General features: G+C 33.9%; 1 protein-coding gene across 4 annotated transcripts in view; it reads right to left on the reverse strand.

Moving 5' to 3' along the window:
• Positions 1-4,223: 4,223 nt before the first annotated feature.
• Positions 4,224-15,113, reverse strand: part of PTBP2 (polypyrimidine tract binding protein 2) — an 81,775-nt gene continuing 70,885 nt past the window's right edge. For 2 of the 4 annotated variants that reach the window (XM_081216987.1, XM_081216985.1), the window contains exons 10-14: positions 14,020-14,053; positions 13,508-13,600; positions 6,082-6,298; positions 5,899-5,976; positions 4,224-5,725 (exon numbers count right to left, since the gene is read on the reverse strand). In XM_081216987.1, the coding sequence (XP_081073113.1) occupies positions 5,596-5,725; positions 5,899-5,976; positions 6,082-6,298; positions 13,508-13,600; positions 14,020-14,053 (552 nt within the window). In that variant the 3' untranslated portion in view covers positions 4,224-5,595. Of the gene's footprint in view, positions 5,729-5,898; positions 5,977-6,081; positions 6,299-13,507; positions 13,601-14,019; positions 14,054-15,113 lie in introns of all 4 variants that reach the window. The other 2 variants (XM_081216986.1, XM_081216984.1) reach the window with 1 other exon arrangement.

A 15,113-nucleotide genomic window follows, 5' to 3' on the forward strand; every position in this document is an offset into this window, starting at 1 on the left:
TGTCTATTACTAAATAAAAAATCGTATTGATTTCTGTTATTAGCTATTTACCTATTATCTTGTACATTAAATTAATTTTAATTTATGAATAACAGCAGGTCTCTACTTCCTTTAGTTTAACACATTGCAGGACTGAACTGGAAACCCAGGTACCTGTAATCTAATTACAGGTAAGTCACTTCAAATATGTTGCTAAACTGTTCATTTGACCTATCTAGAACAGTTTAAAATGAGGTTAAAACTATATACATAAGGTCCTTTTCAGCTCTTAGTGTTAACAATACATCTCTCGAATAACTTGAAATTACCAAGAAAATGTAACAATGTTCACACTCAGCAAAAAAATAAGAAAGAACTTTTAAGCTGATTTTCACTGAACTGAAAAAATTCTACTAGCATAGAACTTGAGTGTCCAAGTGGGTCACACCTACCAATCTTGTCAAAATGTAGTTCAGCAGGTCAGAGGCAGGGTTAGATACTCTGAGTTTCTAATAAGCTCCCAGGTGATAATTGCTGTTGGTCTGGGGACTGACTTTTGAGTAGCAAGGTTCTATGATCTGAACAAACTGTAATGCTGACAAGCTAAGCTAGCCCAGATATTGTTGCAGAATAGTGACTATGACCAGGAATAAAACACTGTAAGGAAAACATTCCGGAAAACCTGATGATGAAATACGTCTGGGAGGTGATAATATGGGAGGAACAAGAAAGATCGTTAAGTTGGTAACTGAAGCGGAATGAGGGAGGTTTGTTATTTTCTAAGCACTAACACCAATTAAGGGGAATACTCTTTCTGTCCACTGAAATGGGAGGGAGGCATTAAGTTACACGAAGGGTGGCTATAATGTGAAGCTGGAAAGGATATCTTTGTATTTGAGGATCTCACACATAATTTCAGCTTTAAAAATACTAATGATAGCTCCTTGTTTACTTTTTACATCTTTGCCTTAGGAAAAACTTGAGACTCAAACAACTCATACGGTATTTATTGAAAAGGAATTGATTTAATAACCTCAAAACTGGTTAAATGTAATGAGATTTGATAAGGGGATTATTAATGTCCAGACATCCTAATCTTAACAAAATTTTAAACTGTGTTGAACAAAATATCATACCATTTAATAAACATCATAAATATTTGCAGTATTTTTTTAGGTACAAAAAGAAACTTAAGACTACAGAATATAGAACAAATTATCTTCGAAAAACCACCACTGAATTTAAAACATACTAAATTCAATGTAACGATTACCTGTGGAGAAGGGATATACAGGGGCTAAGATCAAGGAGAGTACATAAAGGATGTCAGTTCAATCTGTAATGTTTTATTTCTTTTAAGTCATATATTAAAATTACACAAAGTATGGAAAGTATTAGGTGGTGAAATAGTATGTGCATAGCTGTTTATGTTCTTTGTATTTTTCTGCGTATCTGAACACTTCATTTTATCCTTAATGTGGGCAATCTGACACTTTAATACTTTATTTGCAAAATCTAAAACAAAAAAAGATAGAATAAGTATACTTAGGAGAATAAAGAATAACTCCAAAATTAAGGGTTTTGATAATTGGTACACATATCCTAATACTGTGGCTTAAAATTGAGATTTTCTACTGAATTCTTACCAACAGATTTTCTTGAAACAAATATTTAGCCAAAGCAGAAACCTATGTATGTTCAATTTCACTAAACAGTTCCATACCCTTTCCTTCTGAATGAAAGAACATTTTCAGATTCTTGCTCTATTTAAAAATATTAAGGCAGTGAGGAAATCTTGTTTGAAGTCCCAAGCTACTCATGAGAATGTCTTTTTTCATATTCTCCAGACTTTGTTAAAATTACCTCTCAGTTTCACAGCAACCTTTAAAGGTATGTACACAGAAAAATCTCATTTTTAAATGGAGTCCATAATTAAATATGTATCTGTGTTACTAGGCTATCAAATAGTTCAAACAGAAAATACAAGGCTAAATCCAGATTCTCCTTTCATTTGGCTTTGGGATGCATTATAGACTTGCATTCTACATCTTTTTGCTTTAGCAGATGTTAACACTTAAAAACTTAAAAAAAAATCCTCTGTAGCAAAGAGACATTGGGGTATTATTTACTGTAGATTAATAACTAAGATCTGGCAGACATGAAACTAACATTGCAACTTTTCCTCCTACATAGCATTTATCAATTGCATAGCATGTCTGCATTCCTACTGAGTTTCACAGTACCCTGTGAGGTGGGAAGAGCAGTACTGCCTACATTTCCCATACACAAGGGATACTGAGGCTTAGAAAAGTAACTTGTCCTTTTCTGCTAACTGTATGTTGATCCAAAAATAGAAATAACAAACCAATTACCACAATCTGATTATACTAACCTTGTATTTTGAACTTTAAATGCCTCAGAAGTGTTAATATATCCCTAATGTAACTAAATATAACGATTCCTTATCATTCCTGGTTAAGCCAGGGTGTTCTTAGCTGCTTTCAAATGTTAAATTAGATTTCTAACATTAAATGTAAACTTTATGAATCCATTCCTTAAGTAGGTATTTTGAAACCCATTTTCCAAATAAATCTTAATGTCAAAAAATCAGTTTCTCTCTCAGTTGTAGGAAAAAATAATCAAGTTATCTTTCTTAATATTCAAGGTAAGACCTCTATTAACAAGCAGCTGCATCTTAACACTTCACAGCTAGTTCACTTGAGAGATAAGACTGAGGCATATGGTGGTAATAATAATGATGATGACAAAGCTATTATTTTCACCTAATTAAACAATTTACTGTATGCTGAGGACTGGGTTAAAATAATGTATGAAAATTAAAGCACTCCAAAATGTCAAAATTCTCACGTCACTGACTTGTGCTTTGGAAGGAAGGTTGCACTGGAGTGCACTCTAAGACTGAGGAATATGCCACTCCCTAGGCAGGAAAAACTTGGGTTTCTGGTCACTCCCCCATCAGAAATACTGGGAACTCCTTAGCTCAGTAATCGGAGCAACCCCAGTTCCCACAGACATTTCAGAACTTCTGTTTCTTCTTCCAAGCCAATCCCAGCCACAAGGAACTACCTGAAAAACAGATATAGCACCTACTTTCAGATATTTCAACTACCACCCAATACTGAGAAAAACTTCACTTAAAAAAAACTGTTCGATTACTATTCATTCATGTTATGGGTTTTTTACAGACTTTTTAGGCTCATGTGCTGTTGCTAGAGTTCTTTTGCACTACAATGCTATTTTAAGAAAAAAAAATTGAGATAACTTAGCTTCCAAATCACCCCCCATGTCGACCCAAATGTAAACAATTATTTACTATACTCTTTCCTTCTTGGAAGTGACTGAATTATTGTATTAATATAGCACACTTAAATGAATTGCACACTCCTTCATTTGTTTTTGACTTCCCTAATGTATGAGTTTTGCATAACTGTTAGTTATTTTATAACAGAACAAACTTAAGGAACATGTATAACTGCAAAGTTATCAGACACCAAAATGCCTGTTTAAAAAAAAGGTGACCCCCCCAAAATACTGAGTACTACAAACACCCTAATCGAAACCCTTTAAAAAGTGAAAATCTTGACATCACAAATTACCCTTAAACTTTTAAATACCTGAATGTGTATCTTCCTTCCCACCCAAGGCAAAAGCAGATGGTATGATACTGTTTCTTCCCAGTAACATCAAGTACCCTTTGTTAAAACTCACAAGGTAGGAAATCTTTAGCAGACACAAAAGATGAAAGATGAAACTGCAGCAAGAGAGCATGGCAAATCCAAAAGATCTATTAGTGCATAAATCTACTGGAAAAAAAACAACAACAACAAAAGAGATAGAAAGAATTAACAAGATACAATAAAAGTTATGTCTTTAAAGCAGTAGATTATAACAGGGTGGGAAATGTTTAATATGTGTCCTCCTGAAAAGCAGTCACCATCTTTCAAATTAAAAAAAAACCAGCTGGTATATTTTCACAGCATCTAGATTTATTTATGGTATAAAGCCATAGAATTGTAATATTATTATTCCTTTCCCACCCTGGCAGAGAATAAACATGAATTCAGAAGCACAGTGGAGTGAAAAACAAAGAAGAAGAGAGAGAAAAGGCAGCAGAGAGAGACAGAAAAGGTGAATACAGAGCTACAGAAGTGTTTATTGAGCATGCTACAGAGGTAAGCAGAGTACACACAAAAGGAAATTAAACAACCATCAAACCTCCCAACTTTGTTAGAAAATTAATTTTTAATTGTGCCGCTTTCAAACTATACTGAATTTTACATTTCTAAAGATGTAAAAACTCAACTAATAGAAAATATACATGACCATTCTGTCTACATAGATAACAGAATCTATGAACCTTGAAACTAAGTACATCAATTTGAAAAAGTATTGGTCATTTAAACAGAATCAACAATTCAGATTGACAAGAACTGTTCAAATTAATTTGACCTGTAGATTCTGAGCCATGTTTTTATTAAAGTCAAAGTCAGATCTATTCCTAAATACAAAATATTTTGAAGATTTATTAAAACTGAATATTACAATGCAAGGTAAATTAAGACTAAAGGCACATAAACTTTGGTCCCACCTGGTTGTCAGTTTTAGAAAACTGCCACAAAATTAACCTTCCTGCAAATTTTCGCAGTACACTTTCTTTTATCTTTGAAAAATACATGCACCAGTTCCTGAACTAGCTAGACCAGTCTGCACATGCTCAGAAATCCACAACCGTATTCCAAATCTTAATTACAAACTAAGGATGGCAATATATATTTAAATGCACATAAATCATGTCAACTTCAAAAACATCTACGAAAAATATTCAGCCACAAACAAGACGTTACTTAGTGCTGACATTTATATGATACGTCCCACAAGAGTGTGTACAAAAAGGTTAAGATTCCACAATGCTTTTCCACATAGGGCTCAAACTTACAGAAATCACTTTGTCTTAAGAAATTAATACTCTGCATCTTGTTAATTTTAACTAATGCCTACATTCATAACTGAATCTAGACCAGAATTGTGAGATACAAAAGGCCAATGTTTTTTTTTAAAGCAATAAAGCCTAAGGTAGTAAAAACTAAAAAAATGCTGCTTTATTCTTTCAGTATCATGTATCTTATCTGATTAAATAGAAAGAAATGTGACAAGCCAATAATTCAAAATAAGTTCCAAGCAGGAGAAACAAAAACTTAACCTTTTTACACACCCCTGCCTAAACATATTGTTAATTCCCATTTAACAATGTGCCCTAGACAACCAATTCCTTTCTTCTAGTAAATGCACAATAGCAACACTAGTTTTCCTTTTTAAGGCACGTATGTCAACTAAGTTGAAAAAGGAAAGTAAAATTAAAATTTTAAACAGACAATAAAAATGGCTTCTCTACAGAACAGATGAAAGAGCAGTTAATAACTCTGCCTTTACATATGCCATTTCATTTTATAACCAAGGAATGATAACAGCATGGGAAAAAAGAAAAAAAAAAGAAAACAACAAAAAAAATCAAACTCTGGTCCCCACTTTTCTGAACAGTCAATAGGTGTTGACACCAAACAATGTGATTCACCGCCAATCTTCATCTCCCCTTTTTTAAATTGTTGACTTGGAGAAAGACACTCTCAGATGATGGTTTTCACCAAGGTTATAATTATGAAGATCAATCAAGGCCTGAATAGCTTCTTCCACTGTTGCCATCTGAAGAAGAGCCATTTTGTGATCTCTTCTGAAACAAAATTATGAAATTAGATACTTCATAAAAATTAGGAAGGGCTTAAATACTTAACTTTTGCCCATTCCAGAATCAAAGATGTCTAGAAACAAAAAGAACAACTACTTGAAGAAAACTTTTACTTCTATCAAGTCACTAATGTAAAGACAAGAAAGCTTGCTTACTGAAAAAACTTAAATGCTTTCACAGTGCCCCCAGTGTTAGCAAACAGTGTTCGCAGATCCTCTTCTGCTACTGAAGGGCTGGGAATAATAGATGGAAAAAAAGAAAAACAATTAATAAAAAATGTTTATATTTTATTCCTAAAATGTATATCCTTAATAAACTACTCCAGCTTTAATACTTACGGGATATTAGATAGGTGAAGGGTTGCAGAAGGAGGAAAAATGTTCTGAAAATTTTTGGATCCAGGTTTCTTGAAACGATGCAGTGGGGAATTACCAAAATCTTTTGTTAGCCCTTGATCATCAAGTCCCTCTCGAGGTAGTTGTACAGTCTGATGTTTAGACAGAGTAACACGAATAATTTTTCCATACATCTTCTGTCCATTAAGATGATTCATGGCTATAAAGGGGAAGAATGCCTATTAAAAAACAATATCAAGGTTCAAAGCAAAAATAATTCTCATTTTAGGAAAGTTGAAATATCTGAATTCTGTTATGATTTTAAAATAAACCATGAATTTACAACAGCCACTGGTGACAGAACAAGTTCATTTGCACTAGACAAGGCATTGAGACAAAAAAGCCAGCTTCTTTCATAGAACGAAAATCCAAAATGTGAGTCTCTCTCTTCCTTGACAGTCCTGCTAAATGCCCAAGAAACTCAGTACTCATCTGTAACATTTTCTCCCTGCTGATCCATATCCTAATTGCCAAGTCCTACCACACCCATCCTCTTAATTACTCTCAAATTCATCTTCTATTTCTACACTTTTCACTGCCATTATTTTTTTTTATCTGGATAACTCCTAATTTGTCTTGTTGGATTTTTCTCTACTTTCCTCCAATCCATTCTATACAAATCTATGTCACTACCTGCTTAAAACCCTTAGGCATAATGTCTAAACTTATTCTTTCTTTAACATGGCTTATGCCTTTCTCAGTCTGACCCTAACATCTCTATCAAGCCTCCCTGAATAAACATTTATTGATGATATACAATACTAACCACTTTGTTAATGCTGAGAATCAAGTGGTAAGACAAGAACCATCCTAGCCCTCCTCACGGAACCCACAGTATCTTAGTACTGTACTCCTTGTACTTAATGTTCCAGGTGTACAAAACGTATTTTCTTAAACACTAGTTTTTTTTTACCTTTAGCCCCGTGTGCATGCTCTTCTATTTATAACAATTTCCTATCTCCTTCACTATCCCTCCTAATCTATTTATTCTTTAATGTTACTTCCTCAAGAGGGCCTTTTCTTCATCCTCTAGAAAAGGTTCAGAACCTCACTAGATATTCCCCCATGCAGTACCCTTTATTTTTATAAATTCATTACATTTTAATTATTTATATCCTCCTTCAGACTGTAAGATACATGAAAGCAGGAACCAGTGTCTCTCCCCACAGCACACAGCACAGTGCCTAAACACAGAACATCACATAGCTACTTCTTGAGGCAGCAGTTGGGTTACTTTTCAACTAAAAGAACTGGTCTGAGATTAGAGAACAGTTACACGTTTTATGTTTTATTCACTAGTCACAACTGAAGAAAACCATGTCATAAAGTCATATAGTTTAGCTAAACTGAAGGTCTATTTGACTACTCAAATCAAAGTATTAGAGTATTAAACAGAGAGGTAAAGGCAATATGGAAGAGCAGGGAATTGAGAATAAAATCCCTACTCTCAAATGTTTTAATTTGATTAGTACACTACAGTACACAGTCTGACACAGGAGATACCCAGAATTTGTTAAATCCATGCATCTTGTCATACTTACTTGTATAGAATAAACCAGTTAAATATAAAACAGGTCTGAAAAGGAAAATGCTATAAAAGTATAAGGTACCATTCCAAAAAATCTTTTTCATTTATAGCTTCCCTAATTTGTAAAAATAAGTTTACTATTCTAGTTATAAGATAAATACTAAGGATGTAGCGTACAACATGATAAATGTAATTTTAACACTGCTGTATGTTATACATGAAAGTTGTTAAGAGAGTAAACCCTAGGAGTTCTCATAACACACAAAAAATTTTCTATTTCTTTAATTTTACAACTATATGAGATGATGGATGTTCACTAAATTTACTGTGATAATCAATTCATGATGTATACAAATCAAATCATTAATGCTGGACCTCTTAAACTTACACAGTGCTGTATGTCAATTATATCTGAAAACTGGAAGGAAAAAAAGTTTACTCTTCCTGATTTACTGCAGTGTTATACATCTGTAATAGTTTTCTCTTAGATTTTCAACTGAGGCTAATAAAAAAAATAAGCTGTCAGGCCTTAACTTCCTTACACTGTATTTCGCATATACTTATAAAATCAACTCAATTATCCATAGTGATGGTATGTAAACTTTTATAATAAAGCTTACTTAAATTATAAAATATTTTTAAGGTTCTATTAATTGTTTTAAGTGAACAGAACTTTGCTTATGATAAAGTGCTATTACCTCATACAAAATGTGTTATAAGGAATGAGTTTTGGGAATAAAGTGGCATAAAGAAGTAAACTAAGGTGGTCCTAAGAAAAGGTGTTTTAGTGCAGCTTTGAGAAGTTATAAAAATACTGCACGAACAGTTGAGCTTTGAGATGCTGAAGGGCACAAATAACAAAACAACAAGAGGTCCTAGGCATAGTAACTGCACAAAGAGGAGATGGATGATAGAGAAATGGGGTTAAAAATAAAGCAAAATAACCAAACAGCTAACTCAAGAAAGTAACCAGGTAATAAGGGAGATTCTAGGCAGCTGATTGCTGATAAAAGGATGTGAGTAAATTTAAAGTGGATGGGGGTTAAGGAGAGGGGTAATTAGAATACCGGGGCTTTTAAGGGTATTAAAAAATAAAAAGCTCATCAAAAATGGAGGTATATATATATTGATTAAACAAAGAAGGAAATGATTAGAATAATTTTAAATGAATCAAGTTTAAATAACAGGACTCTAATATCTTGAAATCTGTTCCAAGAAATATGGCATCAATGAGCAAAGCAATCAATGATCAAGAAGAAAAAAGTCAATACTGCATAGTGGAAACGTCATTTTTGGTTGAATACTATTTTCTACCTCTCCCTTTATCTCTGAAGATAGTAATGAATAATGATAAGTTAAAAGATGGTTAAAAAAAAAAGATACGTACAGGAGTTTACATAATGTGGAACTGGAACTATATCAATAATTATCCCCTTTATAATTAAAAATATTGTGTTGCCTCTTCCATTTAAAAAAAAATGAATCTTGATATCCACTTGTTTATTAGTCTTGTCAAAGGACCCAACTTTTAGCTTTATTTTTTTTCTCTAAACTGTTTTCTATACCATTGATTTCTAGATTTCTAGTCTTGTCTTTATTATCTCTTTTCCTTGGGTTTATGCCATTATTCTTTTTTTCCCTAAATTTTATTTATTTATTTACTTATTGGCTGTGTTGGGTCTTCGTTGCCGTGTGCGGGCTTTCTCAAGTTGTGGCGAGCAGGCGGCTACTCTTTGTTGCAGTGCGCAGGCTTCTCATTGCAGGGGCTTGTTGCAGAGCATGGACTCTAGGCGTGCAGGCTTCAGTAGTTTTGGCACGTGGGCTCAGTAGTTGTGGCTCACAGGCTCTAGAGCGCAGGCTCAATAGTTGTGGCGCATGGGCTTAGTTGTTCCCCTGTGGGATCTTCCCAGACCAGGGCTCAAACCCGTGTCCCCTGCATTGGCAGGATTCTTTTTTCTTATAAATTTATTTATTTTTGGCTGCATTGGGTCTTCGTTGCTGCATGTGGGCTTTCTCTAGTTGGTGCGAGTGGGGGCAGTATCTTCGCTGCAGTGCGCGGGCTTCTCATTGCGGTGGCTTCTCTTGTTGCAGAGCAGGGCTCTAGGGCAAACGGGCTTAGTTGCTCCTCGGCACGTGGGATCTTCCCGGACCAGGGCTTGAACCTGTGTCTCCTGAATTGGCAGGCAGATTCTTAACCACTGCGCCACCAGGGAAGCCCAGGAAGGCGGATTCTTAAACACTGCGCCAGCAGGGAAGTCCCTATACCATTATTCTTAACAGTTAAAACATTCTGTAAAACATCACTTTCACTGTACCACACATACTAATACGTATAGTACTTCTATTATCATTTAGTTTTACATATTTTAAAATTCCCATTAAAATAACTTCTTTGAGACCTGATATTGGAATTATTTTTCAATTTCCAGATACCTGGAGATTTAAAATGTATCTTTCTGTTATTAACTCTTTAACTTAATTGTGCAGTAGTCAGAGAATTTGGTCTGTATGATACTCTCTGAAATTTACTGAAGCTTGCTTTATAGTTTAGTTTGTGATCAATTTCTGTAAGCATTCCCTGTGTACTTAAAAAGAGTGTGTTGGATGTATAACTATTAGATGCCTAATTCTATACATGTTTAATTCTGTTAATGTAGTTGTGCTGTATCTTTTGCGTCTTGCTGATTTTTTTTTTGGTGGGGGGGGTCTGCCTGACATAATTTCAGCAAGGTGTATAAAGACCTCCATTATCGTGGTGAATTTGCTCAATTCTCCCTGCAGTTCTATCCATTTATAATTTACACATTTTGAAGCTATTTCATTAGGCACACATACACATAAAACTGTTGTCATCTTCTTGGTGAACTAATAAATCTTTTATCAATAATCTTTATCTTAAATGAATATAGGTACATAAGTTTCTTTTGCTTATTACCTGTCAATTATCCTTTTTATATCCCTTTACTTTCAATCTTTCTACATCTTTGCACCTCACATCTCTTGTAAAGAACAAATAGGTGGCTTTAAAAAAATCAAATCTGTCCTTTAATTGATGAATTTACTCCTTTACATCTGTTGTTATTATTGATACATCCGGACTTGATTCTATCACTACTTTCAAATTTCTATTTTCCCCCATTTTTTCCATATCATTTGCTATTTCTCCCTCCTTTCTTTTGACTGTTTTTTTTGGGGGGAAGGTCTATTGAGAGCTCCCTTCTATGAGACCAGCAATACCTCAAAGTGCGACTTAGAGTTCTCCATTACTCACAGTAATGAAGAAGTGAAAGCCAATATATACACATACTTAAAAATTGCTCAAATATCACAACACCAGATTACATGATTCCTACTCCCTTTACAGCACACTTCGCTAGATATAATTTAGTAGTTAAAGAAGAAGTAAGTTTACTTTTGAGATGGCAGCTACATATTAAATAAAAACAGTTGAGGCTTCCTTGTAAGTAGTTCTTGAAAATATGAATTAGAGAAACAAGATAATTATTTTAACAAGGAACTACTCTGACATTTCCTTAGAATTCATTCACTTTAATCATTGAAGATCAGTACACTACTTCAAAACATAATTTACAAATTATATTATTCCTAAAATATCCAATTTAAGAAAATTCCAGTATCAATAGGTTATGATAGAAATTGAAACATCTTAATGTTTGCAAATTTTAAAACTCTAGTCTAAAATGATTTAACATGGCCTCTAAGATTTGCAACAATCCCATTCACACCTGTATACTACTGACTGTATCTTGCTGTTTATTTCTCTCATACTACTTCCTGAGCATAAAAACATCTGCCTATATTATAAAACAATGAGTATTTCCAAACAGAGTCCCATGAAAACCAAAAAGAATGAGAACAGAGCCCATAAAAAAAGCATACTACATTTTAAAAAATTTCACTTTTTTTTTCAATAGCACACCCTAGTTTTGTATAGGATTTGTGTGTTTGTGTGTGTGCTATAAAGGCACTAAAGGTGCAAGTATGTATTTTTATGGACATACACTTCAAGAAAGTAAAATCTAACCTGGCGGCAATGAGAAATAATAAATTATTTGCCACTATATATAGTTTGAAACCTATAAATCATGCTATTAGTAAGTCAAAGCTTTAGTAAAAAAATCTTATAAAAATTAGGGGTAAAAGATTTATAAATGTAGTACTGTTAGGCACTGAACTGTATTCTCCCAAAAGTGATATATGGAAGCTTTAATCCCTCAATGTGACTACCTGGAGGCAGGGCCTTTAAGGAGGTAATTTAGGTTAAAAGAGGTCACATGGGTGAGGCCCCAATCCAGTAAGACTGGTATCTTTATAAGTACAGGAAGAGAAATCAGAGCCTCAGAGGCTCAGAAAAGGCTCAGAGGAAAGGCCATGTGAGGACATATGGAGAATGGAGCTGTCTGAAAGCCAGGAAGAAAGTCCTCACCAGAAACCAAATCTATTGGCACCTAACTACTGGCCTCCAGAACTATAAGAAGATAAATTTCTGTTGTTTTAGCCACTCAGTCTGTGGTATTAACAGCCCAAGCAGACTAATACAAGTATAGCAAAAATTAAAGTATCACTTATCTAAATAGTCCTTACATAAAACAAAACCAAAAATAGCATGAAAAATTTGGTTAAATTCTACCTCAGGTACTTCTCAACCGCAATGATTGTGTATCCTTTATTTACATGAGGGTAATGCCACCCACAGCTCACACAATGAGGAAAAAAATCAAACATTTAAGAATGCTTTGTCAACTATGAAACAAAAACTGAAAAATGCTACTTACAAAGTTTATAAAAACAATGGCAATGACTACACCCACCAGGGTACAGAAGTGTACACAAGCAGAGGAAGAAGAAAAGATTTAATGAGCATCTATGACATAATCAGCATTTTTATATAACATCCACTAAAGATGGATAATAGCTGGTAAGAAACACTGAATTTCAAACTTACTTCTAACTCCAAAGGCTAAAAGGTCTAGTTCATCATGTTCTTAGTTTGTGAGTCTCACAAACTAAGCATATAGTTTAATAGCAAAAATACGTTAGTTTTTATACCCAAAATGGCAAATTTCAAAATTAGTAATGTGAGTACACCAATCTAAAGTACCATCATCCTCAAATCTCAACTAACAGAATTATAAGCTAAGAACATATTGACTTTAGAGTCAATCACACCATGAATATGCAGCTATATTCTAGATTTATGTGATTTGGCTTCGTGCATGAAGTCAAACGAGATGTTAATTAAGTCATCAATTATTTATCTAATAGTATAAGTGTAACTTGTCTGAAGTACATTTTAAGATTTCAAAAAGGATTAACAGTGGGCTATTTGGGGTGTAGGTTTTTCATTTTGTAAGAACCTGGTATCTCTAAAATACATTTCCCATGTGACTCTTTCCTTTACTAAGTTTAGTTAAACACTTGCAAGTGACTTTAGAAGAATTAAAATAACACAGTGTTAATCAGGATTCCTATGAACTGTTAACTTCGATTATAAGGAGTATCCAGGAATGAAAAACACTAAGGATCTTTAATATGTATGTCATAATTCTTATGTGAAATTGTTATTGTAATTTTGAAGCCAAAACATTTCTTCCTTAGACTCCACACAAGAAATGGGAAGAGGACAGCAGAAAAATACAAATATGTTCATCATGTACAACTACTCATGTTAAAATATGAAAATTAACATGACATTTTGAACCCTGGCTATTAATAAATGGCTGCTTACTAATATAAAGAGTTTGCTTTTATTCACAGGTTTAGATTATATATTTGAAATCAGATTTGAAGATGTATAGATAACATATAATTTAATCTTACCCAGTTGTGATTGGTTTCCATCAGCCATCTGTATTAGAGCACTGTCTTTCTTGTTGTACAAAATCTTCACACGCTGCACATCTCCATAAACACCTTTTTTTGGAGCCACAGAGAGGTAATCCAAAAATGGAATTAATTTTACATGCAAGTCAGCTAAAGATTATCTTTCTGACATATTAATGAAACATTCAGACATCAACATGATCACTCATTCAAACTCATCATTCTCACAAATGAATAAAGAAGATCAAGATTTTGAACAGTGAATTTTGAAAAGAATCATCTCTGATAAACCCTCAAAGCTATGTGAATGATATTAAATTAAAGACCATGCAAAATAAATCAGCATGCATTAAAACAAATTTTGTGTCTATGGAGAGTTTTAAATAGCAAAGAAAAATAGCAAAAGATTTACTATTCAACTTTAAGCCAAAGTGCTAGCTACAAATAAGAATTTAAGGTGAAACAAAAATCAAATCAATAATAAAAGTATAGTGCTAACAATAACATACCGAAGAGGGTAAACAGACTTTGGGGCGTAACCATCTTTAGAAGGAGAGAAGAGCAAGCAGCGTAAGACAAGAAGAGAGAAGAGTCGAGGAAGAGCGGAGATGAACAGATCATCCATAACGAAGGGTGGTTCCCGCAGAATGGTGAGGTGGTCATGGATCATGGTTCAAGGCGGTTAATTGGGGCAAGTTGGTCCGAGGAACATTTGTTCAAGCACAGAAGCATGAACATAGGGAATGGAGACAGGGGATGAAGACAAGGACAAGGAAAATAAAGGATAAGACAGGGAAGGGAATGGGTATTTGGGAAAAGACAAGGAAAGGGAAGGTGAACACACAGGGAAAAGGATGAAATGGGGAAGGGAAACAGCAATGCAGAAGAAAAAAATAAGGAATTGGGGAACAAAAAAAAAATAAAATATAGGTCAGTACATAGGAAATGCAGGATTTGGTCAGAAAATGGTTGGTTTATGTACTGTACAAGAAAAACTGAGTAAAATGTAGTCATCCAAGACAAATATGGGTAAAGTACATCTATATCAAAGAGTAAATTACAGCATTTCATCTCAACATAGGGAAGGAAAGCATGCACAGGAATTTTAAACTTTGAACTTTAACTGCATAAGCATGGCTGGTTATGAAATGCAGGCAAAATTCTTTAGAAAAACAAAGGCATTCTGATTCAAACGTTTTAGCATGCAGAACTGTGGATGACAATAGTACTAAATGATAAAATAGCTTAATGTTCGTATTAACAGAGGCCAATTAAAAATGAAATATTCAAATTAGACATCATAAACTGATACACTGAGCTTCCCACATTTCATACCAGCTTCCATAGCAATCAAAATAAAATATACCAGACATAAAATGTACAACTAAAGAAAATAACTCAGCAATAAACTTTATTTAACGGGGTGGGAGGGGTTCAGGGAGGGGTAAAGTTGAAAAATATTTTTAGAAGACAATGACTAATAACTGCAAAGAAAAAATTACTAAGAAAGACTTGAAGAGTGCCTCGTCAAGATCTTTGGAAGAACCTTCAAAGAAAAATGTATTAGAGTAGTTCACATAAAATAAGATTTAAAAAAATGCAA

This window comes from Mesoplodon bidens (assembly GCF_964165515.1).
Source record: "Mesoplodon bidens genome assembly, chromosome: 2".
NCBI classification, from domain to species: domain Eukaryota; kingdom Metazoa; phylum Chordata; class Mammalia; order Artiodactyla; family Ziphiidae; genus Mesoplodon; species Mesoplodon bidens.